At 42.9% G+C, this 27,071-nt stretch overlaps 1 protein-coding gene across 1 annotated transcript in view; it reads left to right on the top strand.

Annotated features, from left to right (window-relative positions):
- Positions 1 to 84: 84 nt before the first annotated feature.
- The window catches only part of LOC128715265 (low-density lipoprotein receptor-related protein 6), a 28,588-nt gene continuing 1,601 nt past the window's right edge, over positions 85 to 27,071 (top strand). Inside the window, exons 1-4 of the mRNA XM_053810150.1 lie at positions 85 to 370; positions 23,137 to 26,192; positions 26,550 to 26,710; positions 26,786 to 27,061. Of these exons, the coding sequence (XP_053666125.1) occupies positions 85 to 370; positions 23,137 to 26,192; positions 26,550 to 26,710; positions 26,786 to 27,061 (3,779 nt within the window). The remainder of the gene's footprint in view (positions 371 to 23,136; positions 26,193 to 26,549; positions 26,711 to 26,785; positions 27,062 to 27,071) is intronic.

Raw genomic sequence — 27,071 nt, 5'->3', positions numbered from 1 at the left:
TGGATAATCAGACGACAATGTCGATTCCTAGAAGAGTCCTTCGCAGGTTCTAGAGAGTGTGTGTGTGTGTGTGTGATTGCGTATATGTTCGTATTCAGCATCCTCGAACGTGCCAGCTATGACGAGATGGGCAAGGTCAAGCTATGTAACAGTGGGGATCCCCTCCGGCCAATCATTTCGTCCTGCAGGCGGAAGACACCTACACCGACAGAACCGACGATCATCACCAGCCGATCAATCAGCGATTTCCGCCCAGCTGTGGTGCGAACGTTGCAAAAACGCAGCTCACCACTCACTGCCAGCAACTGTGTTATGTTTGCGACACTGCTGCTAGCATGTTTCATCGCAGGACTGTTTAACAATAATGAAGGTAGGTGAAGACGAAATATGTTTGAGAATAGAAGAGGAAAATGTTCCCTTTTTTGGCTCGCTTTCCAGTCTCCTGTTGCCCCATGTGAGGAACAAAAATTTCCTTTGCGAATGTCCGAATTAACTATCGCCACACACTTCCTTATCTCTGGGAGCACGATAACAAGCGATAACAGTAGTAATAATACTTGGGGGATAACGGGTCGAACGATGTGGACAAGCATCGCCGCCTAATCAACAGGGACAAGCTGAAGGTGTCATGTATCTTCTGCTGCACTGATAAAATTCACCCCATACTAGGCGATGGACGAATTGGTGCATTTTTTTTTGGGAATTGTATCCCAAGTCTATTTTAAGTTTATATTATATTGTTTATTTAATTACTCAACCGATGCTATGGCCGCTTCGTGGTCTTGTCCTGCTACAGGAGTCCTCTAAACTGCTTACGGCCTTTAATGTCGGCCTTTCTGCTGGACGTAATAACTCCATCACTACATCTCAATTTGGAACTAATATGGCTCCTCTGTAAATGTGGACGATTTTAAAGGACTTTACGGGCCGGGTCGACCGGTATGATTCTTATGACATGATTTTCGTTTGGCCCACCGGAGTCTGGCGAGTCTAATGATAGTGAGTTTATCCTACAGCTCGTCATTGTACCGACTCTTCAATTGTTCATCTTTCACGGGGACAAAATTCTTCTGAGAGAAACAATTTTCTAAATCTTTTAAGAGACGAATCCTGTTTTAAATTACTCCTCACTAAAAATGTGTATGCATAACTCTTCTCCCAAGATTCAATCACAACATTAGTTGTAGTCAGGTTTTTTTTTTTGGTACAGAAGGAAACTTATGATACACTACAGGTTGTACAGGTTGTGGAAAGCCAAGCTGGCAGCAAGCACTTTAGTGCTTATCTTTTATCATAAATGCTGTTGTAGATGCAGACCTTTGACCATGTGATATATTTAATGTAACCTAAAAGACATCCCATTCCAGATATTTTAAGAAAAGGACCCACCCAAGAAGGACTGTGTGCTTATCAAGTTCTTATTGAAAGAAACACTACTTGGCTTTCAAGGGTTGCACAAAAAAACAAGAATCTATTAGTCGAACAGCCATGTGCAAATATTTCTATTTCCTAAGCAAACCATATGTTTTACAGTACGATCATAAATAATGCGCGAAACGTGACACGAAAAACCGATCAACTGGGAGGCACTAAACTCGCCGCGAACGATCGTCAAGGGTGGTGATCTTGACAAAAACCATTTTTTTTTTTGCGGAATGGTTTATTGCTTCTGTTTTCTGTGCTGTGAATTTATGCCCCATCGGAGCAGTTTTTCATTCATGACAGGTTTTTTTTTTTACTTCCCGAAATGAATAATATTTTAACTGCAGCGTAATGTGAATGGCAGCGAAATTTATGTGAATTTTGCCATTGTGAAAGTATGATAGGAAAATATAAGCGTTTGTTTTTTGTTTAAATTACACAACGTACTGGTTTTCGAACATCAGGAAGTTGGGAGTTATTAAACTAAAACATATGGTTTAAGTATCACCAAGCATTGCTATGTGTGCTTCTTTTCCCGTTTTTGTTAATTCTTCGCACGTGATGAATAGGTTCATGTTCATGTGCGCCCCGCGTTTGTCCCCATTCGCGCCCATCGAAGCTATCACTTCCCACCACTTGAATGGGAAGGTGCTTATACGGCGCAAATTGAGAGGCTTTGCCCATCGCGGAGTGGATTCCGTGACAAAGTGCTGCCAGAGGATGATGGCATACGATGGGAAATCATGTCACCAACGTGGACACCGTGCGGTTGCTCCCGCTCTATCTTTCCCTTCCTCGATAAGGTTTTTGCTTGATTATATGTTCTAGCCAGTTTCGTCACGTGCGAAACATTTGGAGAGTATAATAGGAGGTCCGTTCGCAGCATGCTAAGTATGCACCCGTGGGGTTTTATGCGCGAGAAGGATGTAGAATAATGATAATAGTAATTTAATGGTTTACCTTTGCCAGGCGAACTAGTTTCGTATTCCGTTTAGCAAACTGGTAAAAGAATGTTTTCTATCGTTTGAATGGGGATAGTGTTCTTTGCATGTTAAAAAAAAAGATTTTTTGTTTTCGCTTAAAATAAAGCTTTGAAATAAAATTGTTTAGAGTATCTACATGTTTATAAACTTAACCCGTAGTTCATATGAATTTATCTCAACGCTTCTCGCTGGAAAAAAATTAGTTAAATCTTGCTAGTGAGTGAGTTGATTTTATTCCCAGCGATGAGTTTCAATGAAACATTTGCGATTTTACTAACTCAAGATGGTATGAACTGTTGTTGTTGTTGTGCTTAATGAATCTTTAAAAAAAAGTCATGTTTATGAATGTTTAGCGTGGAATCACTCAACCTAGAAATACTTCAAAAGATCAAAAAGTTCTTCTTCAAAACTTCAAAACTTCAAACTTCAAAAGATTCATGGTTATTTGGAATGGTGATTCAGATTCATTCAGGCTCAGGACTCTGAATCAAATTTATTCAACACTAGTTTGAATCGTAAATAATACAAAAAAAAAAACACATAAAATCTGGATTGAAAATTAAATCTCAGTCACGATTATTAACTCACTCACTATGATTCACTATAATTTCTGAGTTATAAAACACACAACGGAGTTATCTTCGTTCATAGGATTCAAATCTTAACGTTGACTAGCAAACCCATTCACCTACGATAACTCTTAGAAGATTATAGAAGAGATTATCATCACTCACTCACTATGATTTAATTCACTGTAGAGAGTTGTTATTCTCGCCACATAATAAGAATGTCTTGCGTATAATGGCAGGAAGTTTATAAAAGGCTAAAGGGCAAATGTCGATTTTTTCTAATTTTATCGATGCAAGCTCTATGAATGTCCATTTTTGGTTACTTTATGGTTTGTTAAAAATACACCAAAGACGTGACCGAATATCAGTTTGACGCACTTTTAAAGGCCCCTACAGGAACACTTTTATTGTTTTCTTTAGCCAAGAAATTTAACTGTTCTTCATTTTATTAATAATAAGACCTCCTTTCTAAACTTATAGTACAAACTTTTGTTATAATCAGAACTCTAAGGATTATTTATGTAAAGATCCTCCCATTTTTGACATATATCGTGTAACATTATCCTATTTGCTTTGAACAATATTCATACTGTAATCGATAGAATTAAGTTGTGATTAAAATTCAACATGCAGCAACTTATTTTATGGTATGTTTTTTTTTTAATGTGATGTCAATCTGTTAAAGTTCTTTGAATTAAGATGTCAGATACAGGTTTTCGTTTTTCCGTCTCCCACTGACCAATCCAACCAACAGCTGAGCTGCTGCCCATAGAAGGCTAACCTTCATAAAGTTTATTTTCAAATCTTCCTGGGTTCTTTCGGAAGGTTTCCAATTTTATTTCCCTCATCCTTTCATTCAAAGAAACTGTGCTGGTGCTTGCCAGATTTACCTGCGTCCAGTGCATGTGGATCTTTCTTCTCATGGCCGTATCCCGCTGTGCTGATGCACCTTTGTCTTTCTTCTGTCTCGTACCTCGTGTCCTTTACATTCTTAGTAGGACACTTTTATCTTCTTTGAAATTTATTGTACACCACACGAACTCGTATATGAAAATATGTTGTTCGCCCGGCAGTAAGAAGCAGTGAAGAAGTGCACATGACATGTTTAATTTTTCCCCTGTGCTATGCTCATGTGTCCTGAATCGCAAAACGTTTTGTTTTCTGTAAAAAAAAATAACAACAAAATTCATCTGAACCAACAATATGTCACATGCCTCATTGTGCATTGGAGGGTGATCGACAACAACCGCAAAACAACGAACAACTCACGCAAGCGCATTTCCATGCGGGATGCGAATGAACGATGCTGGATGCTGTGAATGCCCCGTGCAACTGTACAACAAAAAAAAAACACCAACGCACAAACTAGACAACACAGTGCCCAGTGGCACTAGAAACACCCAACAGAACGGACGGCGAGCAAGAGAGGAAAACCGACGAAACGCGTCACCAAGTAATTGCGGAAAACAAGCAAAGGAAATGACCTCGGTCAGCGGTGGGAGTCCAATGGTTGGTCAGCCATGCTTGTGTAGAGTTAAAGATTTTGCTTTTGCTCTGCTCTCTCTCTCTCTCTCTCGCTTTTTCGAGGATGTAAGGTGGGCAAACGATCGAGGTACGATCAGGGCAAACTTGAGGAAGAATATGGGCATGAAAACCGTACGCCTTAACAGTCGAAAATAGAAGACTAAAATGTAATGGAAAAAAGTTGCCCAAAATAGAATGCCCAAAAGAAAATGGAAGAATAAGCATAAGGGAGAGAAGGTGGTAAAAATAGGAAGCAAAAATAGTTTGGAACAAACAGGGAAACAAAAAGAGAAAATAGAGAGAAAGAGAGAGGCACTAAAAAATGCTAGAATGAGTGATCGTAAAAGAAATATGGAAAAAGGGCAATGAATGAAACGAAGCAAAACAGATGAAACTGTATGGTACATACGCAGCTAAACGTTTGTCCATTTAATTGTTGTCTGCAAAGGCTAGCATTTGACCAAAATGTCCAACAACAATTCCAAATAGTTATTCCTAAGTGCCTGAAAACCTTGAAGAAGCAAGAAGCTACACTTGGTTGTTGGTTCGGATTTAAATAGAATAGAAGAGAAGACCGTCGACCGTCCTGACGCTGTACAAGGTTGTAAAATCTTGCGTGCTGTCGTCACACGGCAACGGCTGCAGTACATCTTCGGCCTTCTTGGCTTTCCACCATGTGTTTAATTTTCTACGAAAACTCCGACATGCACCAGAGAGAAAAATACCCAAATTCACACACACACACATGGCACTGTACGGTTGGTTGCACATGCGTAAGATGTGTACGCTTGCCTAACACGACGCACTCGTACACCCCGAAAAAAAGGGGAAATGATTTAGGACGATCTATCTCGCACGCACACACCTTGGACCGGGGCGAATTTTGGTTGCCCTGGAGGAAATGGTAAAGGCAGGAAAATGTGTGTGTGTGTGAGAGCACGGAAAATGAATTTTAACGAGAGAATCTCGCGACGATCGGAACCAGGAAGAAAACATCAGCCTTTTCTCTTCGAGTGTTGGTCCACTCCACTGCCCCTTCCCCCCTCAACACCCAGGCGCACATCTGCCCTCGCCAACTGACCAACGAAAGACGGAACAAGTAAAAAAAAAACGAGCGAACAAGCAATAAGTAGAGATCTCATAACAAGGCACTGATCGTTTTATTTATTTTCTGGCCCCACGTTCTTCATCTCGTTCTCGGGAGATAGAACCGGGAACCTCAGACATCGACCCCCCCTACCCCCATCCCACCCTTTTGCAGTAGCGTGATCATCTTCGAACGAGCAACGAGCGAAGAACCAGTCACGGACACGGTTGCGAGCCAGCTCGGTTCATCCCGGCGATGTGTGGCGATATAATTTCGTGCGGTACGGAGCAGCGGTCGCACTCTTCTTATTGGGTATTGGCAGCATATTTCGTTGGTGGATGCTCGGTCCCGGTTTCCGAACGGTTTTTGAACCTTGCCACGGCCCATGTTTTCCTCGAATTTTGATTGATACACGCAGATATATACACATATGTGTATGGTCGATCATTAGTCATTTTTCCTTTTCGTTTGCTATGTTTCACGAGTGCAAGCTCTTCTGGGGGTTTAGAGAATGGTATAAATGGAATCAAGCAGAAACCCTTCTGTTTTTTTTTTAGTTGCTGTTGTGCTGGATGGAAAGCGTCCGAAATGCCCGACCTTGAGGCTAACCGAAGAGGTCAAGTTGTGTATTTTTCGCTTTGCCCTTCGGGTGGGTGTCTTGTTGAATGCTTTGTTTCATTGAGTGTTCTGCAGCATATATGAGATCTTCCTCATGTCCGCGAAGGATAGTTGGCGAAAGGTTCTAAATTTTAATTAAAAATAATGTGTCTGCAATGCTTCGAAGGAATACTCTTAATTAATGGAATGCTGGAATATTAATGATAAATGTGTCATCTACTTTGTGGGATAAACCTATGCAGGTTTATCAGCATATTCAAATAGGGCTTCTTTTTCTTCTTTTTGACACTACAATCCTCTGGACTGTATTTATTCAAAAGGCTGTATGATCAGTCCTGGGTAGAAGGTAACGGTCCAGGTGAGATCTTGTACCGATTCTGTCGTGCGAAAACAGACACTGCTATCACTAAATCATGAGATCGCTCCAACATTGGGGATAGTTTTCCAACTTTTTTGACTTCAAAATGATCTATGTTTAATATATTAAAATTATTAATTACAATAATTTTAGATGTCGAATGAATTATTTTATTTGTTTGCGAATAAATCGCTACTTTGCCATTATTCTTTGAGGGTCCCAAAAGTTGGCAACTTAAACCTTATTGCCGGGTGTGATTTTTAAGTGATAATCCGTTTATAGTCAACCACACAACCTAGCCGAACACATTGAAGTCTATTAGCCTACGGCCAATATTGACAACGAAAAAAAAAGCGAATATATAATGGGACTATCTTTAATAGGTCTGCAAACATCGGACGTATTTGAAAATTTCGTAAAGAATCTCGCTGGCCCGCTAAGAAAAAAAAAATTGCGACTGTCAAATATTTGCATTCCAGTGCCGCTAGAGGTGATGTGTAATAATCCGGTTCCAGTTTATTTATCTTCACTCGCCCTACCCTATGTAGGACTGGCAAAACGCTGCGCAAATATGACGTTTGGCAGTGTTGAAGACTGCAAAAAAGCTGGTTTTATTTTCAAAAATGTCAAACAAACATATAACGATCAATAAAATAGAAATATGTAGGACTTTGGGCCTGACGAATGTCTCTTGCTTTAACGTTTAAAGATTTCTCAACAAGACGCCCAGCCTGGTGACACAAAAGGATGTTTGGACTTGTAGTGTAGCTATCGCAAGATAACGGCGGTGAACAATTTCCTCTTTCAATTAAGTGGTGTTTATTTTTGCTCTCGGCGATTATGGACATAAATTGGAGATGGCGTCTAAATTGACACTGGGCTTGTTTAAGAATGCGATCTTCACACACCCCGTTCGCCTTATTCGTATGGGTTTTAGAAGTCTAAGATAGCTGTATTTTATAGTAATTTAAACTTTTAGAACTCCTTAACAAGCTTTTTGGAATAATACTGCCTTATAATTACAAATTTACACATTGAAACCTTAAGTTTTTTAAGTAGTTTGGATAATAATTTTTCAATCTACAATCCCATTTCTTGAGCGCTTAACATTGCTGTGCCTGTTGAAGCTTACGACGCACAATTAAGCCGCAATGTACCGAATGTTCAAAATTGCTTCCCAAAATCGCATCCACGAAGGATGCACGCCATCTTTGACCGGTTCCATCACTTGACCAGCTGGCGCAAAATTGGATTCAATCAATGCAATTACTCTCCAACCGCTTTTTCTTCTCTCCTTTCCACTTGGCATCCCCGGCCGCGCTCGTGTTGCGCTTATGATAAGGTCTCTCACTTGTTCTTATGAGTTGAAAAGAAAAATACACCCCTTCGTTCTCGTTACTGGCGAGATCTCCCAACGATCGAACCGTGCGTTGTAAGACGCATTTGTCTTTATGCTCCATTACTTCCCGGCTGGAAACAGCAGAACGATGTGCAAACGATTCAATTATTGAAATAAATGCGTGTACGATAAGTAAGTTCGTGTGTGTGTGTAACCGGGCTTGGTTTTGTGTTCTCCCTTCCTGCCTGATCAATAGTCCGACATGGGTTTGTGGGTTGGCTGAAATTCAACCGTTCCGTTTCGGTTCTGACTTTTACGATCGTTCTCTCGCGCGATTATTCTTGCGGCGGTGGTTGCGTTGCGCGCAACGCGAAGCGGAAAAGAGAAAGGTAATCGATCGATCCTTATTAGCAAACCGGTGGCACGGCAACGTCAACGTGCACAATTACCGTCATCGCTTCGCAGCACATCCTGGTGCCTTTGGTTGCAATAAGCCGTACAATTCGGGCGTTTATTCCGGGTGCCGTCGTTGCGTGGGTTACTGAGTTCCGTTCGTTCTTGCTCGCGTTTTAAACCAGGGCGAGAAATGTCAAAGTTCTGACAGGTTGGTTGGTATCGTTTGACAGGAGTAATGTTGCATAACAACCGGTAGCCCGGACGGGTTTGGGAAGCGTCCTAGGTGGTAACGAGATAAATTGGGCTTCTTATACCCAGACGAGACTTAATTAGGCCGGAAAATGCAAAAAACCATTGCTGGCGTGTTGGTGGAACGGTTGAGTGATTTTAGGTAATTTCAAGTGTCACAGCTTCGTTGCCTCTTGTCGACCTCGATGAGGAGCACTCGTTCAAGTTTATGTATTCTACTGCAAATTAAAAATTGGAACTTCAAATACTTCTCAAAATTATTGGGAAAAATACAATCCTTCAATGCTGCGTTGCTTTAATGATTTGTTTGCATTTATATTTTTGATAATTAGCGCTGAACCTCCCTTATTTCCCAAACAAAACGCAAACAAACGTTCCGGCATATGACAGTTCATTTGAGATACCCTTGCCAACGTATGACACCTTTGATGTTATTTTTGAACCCAATCGTTCTGCGAAGTATCGAATAGCCTATTTCGAATTTTCGGTAGGCTAAATGTTCGAATTATGGCCGGAATCATACTTACCAGTTTTTTTCGTATGCGTTTTGACGTTTCCAGGCAAATCCGCTTTCAGCTCCCCATACGAATGGCAAGCCAAAATAAGCCCAGGAAAAAAAATATTGTTTTCCTTATGAAAGCTTCGGTCAGCTGCTCGACAAATGTCAAAACAAACCATTTTTCTAGCAGGTTTCAACCAGATTAGGCCATGTATCCCGTATGATATGGATATAATAAAAAATGTTTAACGAAAACATTAAAAAAAAGAAAAATATTTAAGAAAACGAAAGGATTATTTTAATAATCAGATTTAAATACAAATCTGATCTAAATAAAAAAATTTAAAAAAAATTAATTATAATAAAAAATTAAATCTAATCTAAATAAAAATTTAGATGTTGTTTCAAATGAGTAGAGTTTAAAGTTAAATTTCTAAACTTTAATCAAAATTTCTCCAATTGTGCATTCTCAAAAAGGATTCTTTATGTCATTCTTTATGCGAAAATGCTCTGTAGTTTGCAAATATGTACAAAATGATCAGCCCGGTTCCTGGATTATTAAACAAATACGTAAAAAGGTTTATATAGTTTAGTAGTTTAAGCTTTCTAACGTATAGTACGTACCAGTACTTAAAGTACTAACTTATAGTAGTTATAGTAGCATATGTTATGGTACAGCCTGGACGCTCCTTTAGGGAGACTTTGAAAACTTTGAAAGAAAATGTATTGAACTCAAGAGAGACTTGCTTTGAGAGACACTACCACAGAAAGACTTGACTGCAGTTTTTCCATCGTACGATTTTTGAAGCTGTTTTGTTGCGTGAGCCTCATTACGCAATGTGCTTATATTTTATTTGAGTTTATGATTGATGGTAAAGAAAAATCTGGATCAGTGTAAATATTAGCACCATGGTAAACAAGTTTGATTAGCACCATCGTTCGAGCGATAGAGTTTAGGTTTGGAGCGATGTCTTAATTCTCACTTCGTCCCAACACTGAACTGATTCATACGGTTGACACACTCAAAGGTGTCAAAACAAACTGCTGAGTATTTGTATCAGAAGGAAAAGAAATGTCTTCTGCAGCTTCAAGCTATAGGTACACACAAGGCAAAACGGTCTGCAAAGTGGCCAATCACCACTACCATCTCCAAACGGATGATGGCAATAGTGGCGAAACCTCTCACACAGTCATCAAATGGCAAGATCATGTTCATCCATTTTAAGAAATGTTTCCCAAAACGGTACGATTTTTAACCGATCGTTGCGATATTATCGAGCGCGAACTCGGGCGCTCATGATGAGCTCATGGTGAGGAGAGTACGATTATAGACGGAAAACATTCTTCCTCATCAACAGCGCAGGCTGGGCGGTCAAGATCGTAAAAATTCGCAGTAGAGGGGGGCAAGGCTTCAACCTGCTGCAAGCATCGAAGCAACCGAGTCTCGCAAACTCGTTTTGCTCGCGAATGTTCTAACCCGTACCGTACTGCGTTGAGATGGAACTACAGCTATCTGGCAGAGAGAGAGAGAGAGAGAGAGAGGAGGTTGACCGGGACACACAGAAACCCCCGGAATGGGAAACAATAATGAGTAACATAACAAGACAAGTTAAGTGATGATGATCATACTATTTATTTCGCGCATAATATATCCGAAATGGCACAAAACGAAACGGCCGAGAGAGAAAGAGAGAGAGAGAGAGAGCTGACAGAGCACGAGAGTTCTGGTTCTGGGCGAACGAATCGACCAAAGAGTGGAACCGATGATGAATTTGTGGGACACTCGTAACGAAAGCGATGTAACTTAGCAACGGTTCTTAAATGTGGCCCCCAAAAAACCTGGCGAGCGGCCACCAAACCACACGCATGGTGGTGTGCTACAGCAAGTTTCACGGACGATCACGACGGCGGCGCGACGATGTTTGGTGATATCCTTCGGCGGAAAGGAGGCAACGGCCAAAAAGGGAAGGTGCACCGGGAACCTTGTTGCATGTTGAATTATTATGCTGTGGCAATGTGGTAGCCCGTCCCGCAGTTGCCCTACCCTGCCCAAACTCACCCGACCGGGTTTTGCTCCCGCCAAGTGCGATTTACACACGAAGCCAATTTTCACTTTATCCGCCTTGTTTGGGGTTCATTTAGGATTCAAATTAAATTATGGTTCCGTACTGGTGAAATGTACATAATTTACGGCCGTGCTCGAGCCAAGGGTCAGGACGCATGACAAGATCCGACTCCATCGAAGTGAAGGGAGCAAACCAAAAAAAAAAAAAACATGGCGGAATAATGAATGACAGTTCCCGTTCGTGATCTTTATCTGTAATTATATGTAGTTAGTGTTTATGTGCTATAAATTTAATAATTTGCTAGGTCATTTATTTGATGAACTCACGAGCCGGTGTCGTAGCTTTTATCAGTTTTTTCTTACGTTTTGTTGTTGTGTTGCGTTAGTTTTGGTTATTATTAAAAAAAACGAATACGTATTTTGTTGCTTTTCCTATAATAATATAATAATGTATAAAATAATTCACTAACTGCCAAGAAGAACTTAAGAAGATCAGCAAACAAATTGCGACAGGAAGCGTCTTCTATCAAGTTGCAATATGTTAACCAAAACAAAAAAAAAATAAGAAAGATAAAGGAAAAAGAAAACACCGCGACACAAATTTACATAAACATGAGTATTGGTTGTCTTTCTGCGTTGTCCACACGCGCACTCTTTTGTTTGACGGCTGATTTGTTGTACATTCCACATTCCCCACGTCGATTGAATATTAAATATTCACCACAATGTATTGTGTATCTTTCCTGCCTTACGAGGGAAGCGAGACCATATAGAAGGGGCACAGCAACATCAACAAGAATATGTAAAAAAAAAATTAACAAAAAAAACTCAAACAAATAATATGAAATCCGTTAAAAAATCACAACAAGCTTCGCGTGATGAGGGCAGGATACGGGAAGCTTCCTGCATTACGATGCAGAAGCGATAAATTTTACGTAAATTTATCTGTTTTTTTTTTCGTCGTCCAAACCGGGCGTTGCATATTTTGCTGCTCTTTACTGTCTACGTAATACGTTCTGCTAATTTATGTATTCACATCGGCAAAAAAATGATTTTGCTTTTTGCCCGTTTTGTTGTGATTTTGCTGTGATGATCGATATTTCGCCTTCACGCTGCTTCTTCCACACCCTCGGCGGTGGTTATCTTCATACGAAGCTTGCACGCTTCAAAACCCCTTCCACCTATGTGTTGCTTTAACGAGCCCCCCAAAAACCACCGAGCGGTTGTGCACCCGGGGATTAAGGTTTTGAACACGCCAAGAAGACACAACCGGCGGAAGAAGTTCCGCGACGGAACGGGAATGGTTTGTTAGCGTAAAATGGGCAATTAAATTGGACAGCGAACGACACCATCGATCGGATAGCGCGAGCGAGCGGACACCCGACCGGACAAGCGCCCGGATCAGGTGCGAGACGAGATTGATCGTAAGGAAATCGCCCGAAAAACGTATAACTCGCAACAGGTAAACGGGATAACACGTGGAAAAAGAAGCACACCAAGTCGAACGATAGCAAAGGGTTTGGTGATACAAAAGTGATACAAGAGCAACCCAAAAGTATGTGCAACGTCGGAAACGCAACGGCATTGGGGATAAAACAGCTCACGGAAGATACGCATTGATGGGCGACGGAAGAGTTTTACACGGCGCGCGTAAGCTGGAGCGAATGAAATGTGTGGAAGGATAGCAACGAAATGGGAATTGGAAAAGGGGAACCTGAAGGTGATTGAAAAGTTGTAAAAGGCTTAACAAGACGTCTTCTTTCTTCCCTTTCGCCATTACGTTCCGCTGTCTTAAGGTTCTCAAAATTGTTTTCGTATTGGTCAGAGTGTGCGTGTGTGGGTATGGTGATGAGATTTGGTCATGCGCAGCCTCCGTTGATTGGATTGAGATCGTTAATCGAGCACGGGTTTTTTTTTTACCACTTGTCCGCTTCACCATTCCTTTTTGCTTTGCCTTTTCGACCAACGTTTCCAACTGATTGATCGTTTAGTGACCGTCGTTTCTAGCATATTGATTTTCGATCTCCCCGTCCGGTTGCTTTTGTTTTTGTTTCTTACATAATCTTTTTCAATTATCAACTTTCGTTTTATGTTTATTTTTTTTTTACCATGATAGAGTTTGGTGTTCTGGTGTTCTGAACGCTCAATGATATTTGTATACAAACGCGCGATGATGCAGAAAAAAGATTAAATAATAATTATGTATTTTAAAGCATTTTTTTTGATTGATTGATTGAGGAATGATTCAAATAAACACATGTTCAAAGTGGTTTGGTTAGACTTTTTAGTTAAAACGTTTGTTTTCCACCAATCTTTAAAGCGAATGCATATCTCTGAATCTTTCAAAAAAATATTGTTGAAATTTGGAAGCTCGTTATAGATTGAAATGTTTTGATGAATTCATGAAATATGAATTCAAATGAAATTCATAATTTTTCACTGTTTAACTGTTATAACTTCAGCAATAAAAATTTATAACTAAAATAAAGCGGCCCAATGGTGTATTGGTAGCGGCAACAGTCTTCACACGACAGAACCGGTCCTAAATCCCATCTAGACCAATCATCCATACGCTGGACTGCCTATCCAGCTATGGGTAAATGAAGGAAATGCCAGAAATGGCAGGCCTAGACTAGAATATAGGAACTAGAACTAGAATATAGAGCTCTCTAGAATGATAATGTGACAGTTTTTGTATTTGAACTTTGTGTGATAATTGATTAAAACTACATTATCGAAGTCTAGCAAATAATTCTTTAAAAAAATCCATATATCTGTTGAGAGTCGACTGATGTCTCCTCGCCTTGTCCTCATGTCTCAATAAGCGAATTGTGTTGTAGCTGACAGGAGGCAACAAAAGAAAGGTCCGTGAAGGCATCCGTACATGAAAATTATGATATCCTTCGTTTTTTTTTATTAAAGAAAATTGTTTTTAAAATTTTAAAAATTTTCAAATTTATTTTTAAATTATTAAATTTTTCATTAGAAATCCTTTCTTTTACTGTAAAAACTATTCTTCTATGTTGCTCGTTTTAAAGCCTGTGATGAGTGACCGAATTCTAAATGAAGGAGACTTTATTGAAGTTGTTCAATAGATTGATAGGCAATAGATACTAGATACTATAATAGACACTATTAACTCTGCAATATTTTTGCTAACTGTTATAAGGTAAAAAAGAGCAATAATTTTCTTTGAAAATGATTATTTTACTCGTTAATGACATTATAACACATCGCAGCCAGTTAACAAATCAACTGTTCCGGTTTAGCGGCATCTTTTGTCTTAATTTTTCCTAACCCATTTTTCTGAACCGTCTATCCCCCTTAGCGCTCTCCTTCCCTTCTGCCTACAAAACGAACACATCTTAAAAGCCGCCCTTTTGCCATCGCGTAATGTTTATGTCGCAGCTTCGGTAAACATAAGCCCCGTGTACTCTGTACGGTGCATCGCGAGCAAGAAACGATCGCTACCACGGTGTTGGTGCCCGGTGTGGAAATATAAATACACCTCAGACACACACTGCTGCTGGCCATACCCCGCTTCCTTCGCTCCCTTCCGCTCCTCTCCTACACTTTACACTCTCACTTTTACACTGTGTCCCGTTGTCAACTGGGTCGGTGTTGGCCCTTTGTTTCCAGCACCAGCAGTGGGTGCCGGCTTTTCTACCCGCGGTTTAGCTTACGCGTCGGAAAATGTACCAGATTTTCTTCTACCCAAGAGATTGGTTGGCTTCCGTAACAGTCGTCGGACGTTTTATATCAGTGTCCTCGGTTAGTGTTGACTCGCCCGGTGTGTGCGGGTTGATCGTGTGCCATCAAGATCAAAGACGGTTTTCCCGCTCCCTGCCACACGCTCAATGCGCACGGGTGGTATGAGGTGGTACATTTACTGGAAAATTACACTGCGACAAGGAAAATGTGTAACCTTTCCGGAGTTAAGACGATTAGGTCGGTTCCTGCTTCCTGCGCTCTTGCTTTAATGATAACAACAGTGCCTCCGCGGTAGAGCTACCAGCTAGGGAATGATACTGAGTTGAAAAATTTGTGAAAATTCCACACACACACACACAACACATCTGAATGAAATTTCATCCATCGTGACGATTATGATACACTCCTCCAACTACGGGCTGAATACCGCAACAGCAGCACATGGCAGGGCATGGACACCTCGTGCAAAGGCATCGCTTTCAATGTGCACAGCGTACCAAACTTGCGTACAGCGCGTGTAGGTACCGCGGGGAGTCAATTATATGGGCCTGGTGCCGAGCCAGGCACATCAAAGGGAGCGTGTTTTAATGCCTTTCCGGAAATGTCCGGACGAAAACGGAACGAACCCGGGCAGGAATGTGCCTCCGGAAGGGGGGTGAATGCTGTGTAGTATGGACCGTATTCCGCTCGTTGTCAGAATTCAAATCGCTGATGTTCTGCTTCATGTGGGGACATTTTTTGTTGAATGCTTGGTGCAACCCCTCGTCAGGTGAAGAATGTCGATTATTGGTATGCATATATGAGTTTTTCATTATCTTTGAGCCTGTTTCATTCCTAAAAATCAGACATATCATCATTTTTTAAGTAGTAAAACAATAAAAGAAACATTACATTTTTTTATTGATAATTTATTGTTCTAAGTATACAATTCTACGTATGAAATTGTTTTCCTTTCATTTACTTTTGTAAAATAGGAAAATATTTTATATGTTTTAAATGTTTATATAATTTAGATATTATTTTTTTCATATTTTGCTAAATTCTTTCAAGAACAATATCCTCGATCATACTTAAAGGTAGCTTTTCTATATGCCTTTTTGACGTTTGTGGGCTTATCCGTTGTCAGCTCCCCCCACACAAATTGGATCACCAAGTTAGCATAGTTAAAGAGGGTTAGATTGGTTTCCTAATGAAAGCATCGGTCTCCTAATGAAAGCAAAATGTCTAAACAAAGCATTTCTATAGCAGATCGGAACCAGACCAGGTTAAACCCGTTATTTGTATGCAGAAATTGTAAGCAAAAGAAATACATTACATAAGTTTGATGTGTTTGAAAAATTCAAAGAACATGTTGAAATATTTATTTTATAAAATAAAATCCTTTTGTTCTTTGAACAAGCATTTAAATTGCTTCTCTTTTTTTCTCCGCCTTTTATTTTGCTCGAAGGCTTCAAGCGAATTAGAAAGTATGTAATGTTTTGATTTTAACATCTCTTTTATACAGTGAAACAGGATCAACATATTCATGAGGTTTACTTAAGCATACTTTTCATTTAGCTGGCTTTATATGCACGGGTATAATTAAGAATCATTTTAACAATCATATTCGTATGTTGTTTAAAATGAATAAAAGTTAAGTTCCTAAACTTTAATCGATTGACCAAATGTCCTTCCTTAAGTCGAAACTCTATGTCCTTTACGAAACCCCTAAGTATGAAACAATACCAAGGTACCTAGAGCTAAACGCTTAAATTTTCTAACTTAAAGTATGATCTGCCCCAATAAACACAGACAGCATGCAAAGCAATCATTCCTCACAACAGGCTCGTGGTGATGAGAGGAAGATGATAGCAATTATTATTTATTGCACGACCAGCGCGGAAGGTGTGCCACAATTCACACCTTCAGTCCACACGTTGCCCTTTGGCCTTTTTTTTACACATTTTCTGATATTCTGTAAAAGAGATGCAACGGAAGAAAAAACAATACGAAGTGCATATAAGAGTTCAATGGCTGCAAACAGTAATGCATTTTAAGATTATAGACCAAGATCAATAAATTGTTGTTTAAGTATTTAAAAAAAAAACCACCGATTTTAAAGGAAAAAGTCACCAACAATGCGCTCCACAGCAGGCAAAACAGTGGATAATAATGGGATCGTTTTGCTAAAAATGCTTCCATGAACCAACTCGTCAGTTCCTAAACGATTACGAATGGAGGTAAATAAATGTAGATTTGTCTGCAATTTTCTACGCAGAAAATTACATTTCTTTCAACAAGATCCGCAACCGCGCACAGTTTACGGTTGCGATACACTGATTGATTAATGTACTAGAAAATTAAAATAAAAAATAAACACCTGTACAATAAACACGAACACATTAGATTGCGGCAACGAAACTTTTCTCCATCTTGTGTAAGATTGTGCAAATCGTACAACAAGAAGTGTGAGGTCGGAAAAGCACATCAAATAGAACGGTTCTGGGGGGGTTGCACTTGTTCGGGTGCGTTACATCCGAACGGTGTGTTCGCTAGCCCTGGAGCAAGAGTGGCCAACCCGCACCCGCCAACCCAAAACTTTGCCGCGAAAAGGGAAACAAACAAACCGCTGGTCGGCCTAAAAATACTAACAGCGCCGTACACCCATCGATCAATTCACTTTCCACGGCACCGTGTACTACCACCGGTAGGTGAAATCAGTCAGTTACTCATTCGATCCATCTGCCAGCCCGTAAATAAGCCGGGCGGAGGTTAACACACCGCAACAAGCGCAGCATGACGCGGCGAGTGAAGATTGTGTTGATGTTTTTTGTTGTTGTTTTTGTTATTGTTGTTTCCACCTCGTGCAACCGGGATTCGTGCATAGCATAGTTGTCAGTTGGGCTTAGAGTGCCGATAGAACTCGCCGGCCAATACGCCGGAATTCCACCTTCAAGTGAGGAGATATCAACGAATAGTTATACTCATATTTTTGTATTCTTCATACCAATTTCTTTTGAGTATTTTAAACAAATGTTTGTATGACTATGATAATTTACTAACATTCTCCAGATAACACCAAACTCTTTTGGTAAAATATAATACTGCAGGATCTTCGATAACCTCAATGAAAAAAGCAATTTTTGAGGACTATTTAGGTAACCGTAAGATCCATCATCGCGGGACGTAACTATCGGTCCATTACCGTCCTCAGCCCTTTAAAAAGTCTCCTGAAGCATGTTAAGAGTTGGTTTGAATCAATTTTTTTTTAAATAGTAGATCACTAAATAGTTTTTATTGTTTGTTAGAGGGCATCACTTGCAATATGCTCCTCAATTATTCGATGTCAAATAAAGCTCATTTTGACTTGCCGGTCCAGTCCCATTAGTTTAAATACTAGAATACTTTTTGGCAATAAATCAATCACTCAAGACTAAATAATGCCGATGAAACGGTCTCATTCATTCCAAAACACTCAGAAAATGGATGGAAAATGTCGAAAATCGGACTAGTGAAGCTGTAAAGCAATGAATTTAATTACGAAAAAAAACGGATTTTACCATAAATGCATTGGGTTTTTTGTTTAAGTTAAGTTAATTTGTTTAAACATGTGTAGAACTACCTTGTACACTCTGGTTTAAAATGATTTATTAATACAAAAGCTTCGTTATAAATCGTTTTGGCGAAGAATTTTTCTTCCTCTCGTCCGCGCCCTGTCCGGATATCTTCGGGCTCTGGTTATGCAAGTAACGAAATTAGCCTTTCGATGATGTCGTTTTCTTAAGCAAGAGCCTTCTAGCCGTCGTGACGATGCCGTACCGTAATGCAAACACACGGGCGGAGAACTACTTGACCCTCGAGGGGCGGTACGTAGTACGTAGAACCATGGGCAGATCTCGCGCTAGCACCAAGAAGCGACTGGAAGCGACAAAATCGTAGCGTGGAAAAACACCACACCACCAGACAGCAAGCGGATCAGGTTCGGGTTGGTCGTGTTCCGCAAACCCGGCTGTAACCTGAGTACCGTGCCTATTGAACACAAGGGGTGGAAGAACGCTGATGGCTGATTTGCGCGTTTTTGAAGCACGGATCGTCTCGCCGAGCGCGCGTTGTACATTGCTGTTGAGCATCGATGACGAAGATGCAGGAGAAAGGTGTGAACAGTTTCCTCGCATATCTCGTGGGTCTTGTTTTCTTTTATTCGGGCCCTTCCCTTACCCAAAAAGGCACTCCACCAAGCAGAGGGGCCAGACCCATGCCATGTTTGCAGCAGGGCCTGAAGCTTCATCGAGTACTCTGTACCGTGAGATTTCGACTCGTGTGTACGGTTTCAGGCTGTCCTCGAAGCGATGTGCCGAGATGGTTGAAGTGTGAAATACACTTCAAGTGTATAGCATCGTTTTGTGGAATGCCAGTACACGGGGGGAGGGACAGTGTCCGGGGAAGATATCCTGTGTGAGCATATGCAAGGACAGGGACTTCCATCCATCTCGCAGCCTGTGCGATGGGGTTGTCAAGTGAACTCGCCGCTGGTACTGGTTATGGTATTAAAAGACATGCCAAAATGAGTAGTGCGAAGATGACGCAGGGATTGTAAAATTGGCGGATAATACGCAATGATTTAATGGCGTTGAATTTTTATGGCTATATCATTTCAGAATGGACAGAGTAAGTCTCTCAACAAAGATTTCCTAATGGAAATGGAGTTAAAATTTCATTAAAAACAAGCCCAAATGTCGTGTTATTTTGTTCGCTCGGTCCATAAATCCTTTCCATACCTAATTTGTGGTTTTAATTAAAATCTTTATCAAAGACTATGCTAGACTCTCTAGTACGAATCCCCAAGGGAATGGGTTAGCTTGTCTAACCTACCAATAAAAAGAGGCCTTCCGCGACACGGAGGTGGAAACCTCGGCGACCATCTTCTATAAGTCAATCCAGATCCTGGCATACTCTAATGACATAGACGTCATAGATCATTGGATTACGGGTCGAGGCAATAACCAAGTTGACAGTGGCACCACTAGCGGCCCTGCTAACAAATAACGCACGATTAGATGAGCGCTCTTACTAAGTCGCCCAAAATTTCACCCATCTTGGGTCAAAAGTCAGCAGCGACAATAACATTGATGTTAAAATATGCCTGTTAGACATGGGCTTTGATTTTGTCCAAAAATAACGAAACGGTCGTAGCCGTGTTCGAGACGAAGATGCTCAGAACGGCTTTCGAGTCCGTCTGTGGCGAAGGACGATGGAGGAGCCGCTACAATGACGACCTCTACGAGATATATGACAAGCTCACGCGGATACAACGAATTAGACTCGTAAGGCTCCGTTGGGCTGGTCACGTCATGAGAATGACACCGACACGACCCAGCCCGTAAAATCCTTTTAGGTCGTCCACATGGACAGAGGAGGCGTGGCAGGCCAGAATTGAGATTTGGAGTGATGGCGTTCATACGTCCAGCAGAAAGCCCTGAAAGCCTGGGATATTATCGACCGTAAGCGGTTTAGAGGACTCCCTGATAGCGTCTGATAAGTAAGCAAGTAAACAAGATTCTCCTAAACGCCCAGTCAGAATTCAAACAGCAAACTGGGCAGTTTCAGATCATCTAAGTCCATATATAACTACTGCACATAACAGATCAATTTCATCAATAGTCGTGAAATTGAACAAAATACCAATTATTTCGCTAAGATGTCAACGAAACAGTTTCCGAACTAAATCTTAAAATTACTATTGAATATATTAGCTTGTTTCGTAACTATTTATCATATGTTATACCCATCAAAGTATTGCTTATTCTTCAACATGTATTCGTATGTAATAATAGCAGACCTGCATGCACGACATTACATCAGTCGAGGCTTGTGTCCTTGAAAGTGGTCTGAATGGATCAGCAACCACTGAAGCTCCTGCATGGGCAGTCAGCACAATCCTTGAGACGCACGATGTTGTATATGCAAATGTTTGGAAAGGCCAAAGCAAAATACCTCACACGGGTTCCCCCGCAACAAGAATCGAGAACCCACCGATCCGCGACAATATTATTTATTCCGTTCTGGTTTGTCACAATTGGTTGGTAAATCGATCGATCGGGCCCATTTCCCATTTTTCGCAACGGTACTGTGGAAGGGATAGTTGCATAATTTGAATAAAAATAATGAAGCCCTAATTACAATTGCAAAATCACGTGCCGTGCAGCGTGAGGTCTTGTCCCCTCCCCCTCCCTCCAATGCGTTCCAACGAAACACAGGGACGCAAAAACTGCGCCACGAAGGTACGAAACAAATAAGAAAGTGTACACATTTGGTTGGTACGCACGGCGTGTTGTTCCCGACCGTCTGACTTGAAGGACCCTCCACCGTTCGAGTGGCTAATAGGGTTCATTCTCCAGCGCTTTTTGTTTGCTTTAAATATGTTTAATTTTTTATGCTTTTGAGGTTTGTTTTTTTTGCGTCTTCTTATTCCTCCTGGTGTGCCCTTCGTGAGTGAAGTGCCCTTGCACAAGCCCACCTTAACCTGCCAGAATGTGCGGGAGCAGATGAAGTGTATGGTTAGTTGTGGCACTCTTGTGGACATTTTCAAACTGTACTCCCTGGGTCGCCGTTGGTCATCGTCGTCAAGCGAGATGCGGTGTGTTTTGTATGGGACATTCGATTGCGTTGTGTAAACATTAGTGCCTGCTGGGGAACCCTCCCGCCCTTGGACGCTGCCAGTGTTCCGCTAGCAAACCGCTTGTGGCGATTGTGAAGTAACGCACAGGAAAATGAGAAAACATTACAGAATGGCATTGGTAGCATATAATCAAACACGTCCGGTTGCATGGTCCGCTGAAGTTCCTGGAAGTAATGGAGTCCCTTCGGGAGATTGTTACTGATGGTGATGGATTGCAATATCTGTTTTCCTTCCCCTGAGGGAGTAATTAATAATGAACATGGGCAAGTATAGGATATGCCTTGCACAGTTTACCTACACGAGCGCGGCGTAGAACACGAACCCGATCGTATCGCGCGACAGAAAGGCATAGTCAACGATCGTCGGTGTAAATTGTAACAACCCAGTATCGAATTACCTCGCGCTCTAGCATCTAGAATCTCGAAGCAACGAAGCAGCGTACACACTTGACAGCAGCAGCAGGCACCCGCAGGCACCGGGTTAACGTATCGATTACTTAAAAACACACCTTTGCGGATTGATTTATTTGATCGCGATGCGATCGGTGCCAGTTTCATTGATGCTCGGCTTAAGCGGCGCAGCTGTTTTTAACGGCCTTTTCACGCACAAGGCGGATAATAACGGTGGCCGGAATCAATAGTGACAACTGTGCATTAAACTGTGCATCGTTGATCCAACGACTACCGGGCCGGACGCTAGCAATTAGCGACGAACCGAGCGTTGAAACGGTGGGTTGATGATCAGTAGGTACGTACCCACTGATGATAAGGTGCGCAGGAATTCCAGGATGTGCGCGGGCCGTAAAATTAAGCTCGAAGATGACTTATTAATCACCTTTTTGCTGCCGCTGGCAATTAAAAACGATGGCAATCGTGTGGCGAAAGCCACTGTTTTGTTTGCGATTTGAAAACATTAGCCAGTTCAGTAAATACTCGTCCAAACACTTGTAGAGATGTTGATAACACGCGTGCGGTACCATGCTCCAATCAGTGAAGTTTGCCGGGGGACTCAACATTTTTGGCCAAAATGGCAACCAAATATTTTATTCTAAACGGCACCAGAGCCGTCACCCCATATTTGGGTGACGTGGGCTCGAGGGAACTTTTTGCGTTACCCACATTTGAGTGACGTGGTACGGAACGTGTTAAACATTGAACGATGAAATTAAATGACTGAAATGCTTATTCACGTTGAAACAATATTAACTAATCGCGAATTTAACTTCATAGATCTTACGATTTTTGATCAAAAATAGCCATGACTTCACTGTACAGCTCCGCAACACGTTGCCTAGATCAAAGCAGTCGCATAAAAGATCGTTGTAAATTAGGGTGCCAACTAAAAGGTTTTGCATGACTTTGATGTCTAAACAACTTGTCGCTTCGTTTGGGTTTATTTTGTTTGGCTTGATTGATGGGGGCAGTTCAAAGCAAACTGCAATACACAAAGGTGCTTCTAACAATATCTTGTGATGTTCCGCGTTTGTAAGATTGCTGCCAAAATGTTCTGTGTATTCGATAGAATTCTACGGACTCGGTGGGTTGTTGGACAATGTCAGATTTGTGAATAATAAGATATCCTATGAATATCTCTAGTAAATGATTCAAAACTGCCTGTAAAGCTCGTTAATCTAACAACTGTCTTGTTCTTTATTTCAGGAGTAAATGCAGCGACAGCAACCGCGGTTGGACCGCTTCTAGCAGCACCGGAGCATTACAGTCTGCCGACTGTCCCCGACGCGTCCAGCTCTATTTTGCTGCTCTTCACGACGTACTACGATCTGCGCGTGCTTAACGTCTCGGTACAGCCGGACACGAATGCGCTCACCTACACGATGGATGTGCTGCTGCAGGATCTGAACGAAGCATCCGCAATGGATTTCTATCATTCGCGGGGACTCGTTTGCTGGACGGAGAATACGCGCGAGGTGATTAAGTGTGGTCGTACGAACGGTACGCTGAACGTGACAAGCAAGACGACTGTGATAACGGACGGGTTGGACAAACCCGAAGGCCTTGCGATCGACTGGTACACGGACAAGCTCTACTGGACGGATGGCGAGTCGAATCGGATAGAGGTGGCGCAACTCGAGCCGATGGGCAGCGGTGCCCCGCTACAGAAGGTGTTAATCTGGAGCGATCTCGATCAACCGCGTGCGATCGCGCTCATGCCCGCCCGCCGCTACATGATCTGGACGGATTGGGGCGAAAGTCCGAAGATCGAGCGTGCCAGCATGGATGGTGACCCGCAGAGCCGCACAGTGCTGGTAACGGATCGGATATTCTGGCCAAATGGGCTGGCGGTAGATTTGGAGCAGGAGCTAATCTACTGGGTCGATGGCAATCAGTGCTTTCTGGACGTGATGGATCTGGACGGTGGTAATCGGAGAACGCTCGTACGCAATCTCGACTACCCATACAGCCTAACGTATACGGCGAATTTTCTGTTCTGGACGGACTGGAAGAATGGAACGCTGCACTATTACGACATCCAGCGGGATCGGCACAAAGAGTTGCTGCATAAGACGGAAGTCCCGATCACGGTGCATGCTTGGGACGGACGGTTACAGCCACAGGCGTTGACCGATTTGGACAATCCTTGTCGACGCAACAACGGCAACTGTTCCCATCTTTGTCTACTGTCAACGGTAGCGCCGGCAGGTTATAGTTGTGCCTGCCCTACCGGAATAAAACTGCTAACCGCCACGCGGTGCGCTGATGGTCCGCAGGACATGCTGTTTGTGGTGCAGCGTTCGCAAATCAATAGGATATCGTTGGATTCACCGGACTATTCGATTGTGCCGCTGCCTGCTGGCAAGCTACGCTACGCAATCGCTATCGATTACGATCCGGTAGATAATTACGTGTATTGGTCCGATAAGGAGGAGAGTGCGATAAAGCGGGCCCGTGCCGATGGTATGGGTGGCCCTGCAGAGGAGGTCGTTACCGCTGAAATACAAGCACCGGACGGACTCGCGATCGATTGGTTGGCACGAAATCTCTATTGGACGGATACAGGGACGGACCGGATACAGGTATGCCGCCTGGATGGTTCCTTCCGCCGTGTGCTTATCTACGACAATTTGGCAGAACCACGCGCAATCGCACTCGCACCGACACTGGGCTGGATGTTCTGGAGTGATTGGGGCCCAAAGGAACCAAAGATTGAGCGTGCCTCGCTGGATGGAACCGAGCGCGTACTGATCGTGTCCCAAAACTTGATCTGGCCCAATGGCATTGCGTTGGATGTGGGCGCCCGCAAGATCTACTGGTGTGATGCAAAAGCGGACACGATCGAGGTGGCAAACATGGACGGTTCGGGACGAAACACGATCCTCTCCGACAATTTGCCCCACGTGTTCGGACTGAGCCTGCTCGGCGATTACCTGTACTGGACGGATTGGCAACGACGATCGATTGACCGTGCGCATAAGCTGACCGGTGCCGACCGTACGACAATTGGTGAAAACATTGCCGAGCTGATGGGCCTTAAGGTGACGCGTCTGCACGAGGTGCAGGGAACGAATCCGTGCGCCGTAGGCAATGGTGGCTGTTCGCAACTTTGTTTGAACCGACCGCGCGATTACGTCTGCCGCTGCCAGCTTGACTATGAGCTGGGACGTGACAATCGGACGTGTCTGGTACCGGCTGCGTTCCTGCTCTTTTCCAACCATGGCAGTATTGGGCGGCTTTCGATCGACAGCCGTAACCATGCGGACTATGCGCCGTTCCGGAATGTGGTCGATGCGCATTACCTTGACGTGGACATAGCGGATAGGCGCATTTACTGGGTGAGCCAGAAGCAGAAGTACATCTCGCGCGCGTACATTAACGGTTCGGACGTGCAGCGTATCGTGGAGACCGGACTGATGCAGCCGGAAGGTATTGCGGTCGATTGGTTGGCGCATAACGTTTACTGGACGGATGCGGAAGCGCGCCGCATCGAGGTTGCTCGGTTGGATGGCAGCAGCCGACGCATTCTCATCTGGAAGGGCATAGAGGAGCCAAAAAATCTAATCTTGGAACCACGCAAAGGCCTGATGTATTGGGCCGAATGGCCATCGGATTCGATACGCCGGGCAGCGATGGATGGGGGAGATCTGTTGACGATCATATCCAATGCGAATCATGCCATCGGTTTAACGCTCGATCCCGACACACGTCGCCTGTATTGGGCACGGCAGAGTTTACCCACCGGCATCGAAAGTGCCGACTGGGATGGTAAACGACGGACGCGTCTTTTAATGGCGGATGCTGCTGACGGCAATCGGTTCGTCCCCGTTGCACTAACCATCTACCAGGATTGGGTGTACTGGGCTGACTGGACTACGGATGAGATTGGACGCGCCAACAAGACAACCGGTGACAATCGAACGATCGTACACTCGAACCTCAAGTATACGTACGCACTGCTGGCCTTCCACACCGGTCGTCAATCGGGTTCGAATCAGTGCCGTACCAATAATGGTGGATGCACCCATTTGTGTCTAGCGCAGGGTCAACGAAAGATGACGTGCGCCTGTCCAACGCATTACACACTCAACGCAAACCGAGTATCCTGCAGTCCACCTCGCAATTACATCATCTTCAGCCAACGGAACTCTTTCGGACGCTTCGTACCGAATACGGCCGATTCGCCAGACATCCCGTTGCCTGTTACGGGCAAGAACATACGTGCCGTCGAATATGATGTCTTAACGAGGCATATCTATTGGGTAAGCTGAAAAACAAACTAGAATTTAATGGGTCTGTAAAGAAAAAAGTTGCAGTAAATTAGATTTTTTAGTTGTGCCTAGTGTTGGATAAAGTAGTTCATTTGAGCGAACCGATCGCGCTCATCAAAGCGTGCGTTGAGCGCGAGGTAGCTCAAACGAGTGGACATACGAGCTCAACGCGTTCAAGCGCTCTTTTGAGCTTGAGCGCTTGTTTGAGCTTTAAGATACCTATTTTCTGCTTTTGAGCGCACTGAACACGTTCAGTTAGTCAAGTTGAGCAATTGAGGCTTCGCTCACAACGCAACACTATTTGCCTCGCTTATAGCCATCACACTGATTTGAACGTTTTCTTTTCAGATTGAAGTTCGTGGTCCAACCATTAAACGAGCTTTCGACAATGGTACCAACGCGAAAGTATCTATGAATCCCACTTCCTCCCCGTTCGACATGGCAATAGATCCGATTGGGCGACTGCTCTTCTGGAGCTGTTCGCACACCAACACCATCAACATTACCACGTGAGTACCCATGAATGAAAGAACGTTTAACTAGTGCTCACTAACTTATTAAAACATATCCTTCTTCCTCTACAGTCTGGATGGCAATATCGCCAGCATCGGAAATGTGGATATTGGGCGAACGGAGAAACCACGCAGCCTGGCACTGCATGCGATGAAGCGGCTGTTGTTCTGGACGGACGTTGGATCGGCACAATCGATTACGCGTGCCAAACTGGACGGTTCGCAGCGTGTCGAGCTGATCACGAAGCTGGAAGGCATACAGGCGCTGGCGCTTGATCCACAGCTCAATCGGTTGTTTTATGCGCACGGCAAACGCATTGACACGATGGACATTAATGGGCAGGACGTGTATGTAGTG

This window comes from Anopheles marshallii, chromosome 2 (assembly GCF_943734725.1).
Source record: "Anopheles marshallii chromosome 2, idAnoMarsDA_429_01, whole genome shotgun sequence".
Taxonomy (NCBI): domain Eukaryota; kingdom Metazoa; phylum Arthropoda; class Insecta; order Diptera; family Culicidae; genus Anopheles; species Anopheles marshallii.
Note: the sequence above shows the minus strand (reverse complement) of the source record. Positions and strands in the feature narration are given on the sequence as shown.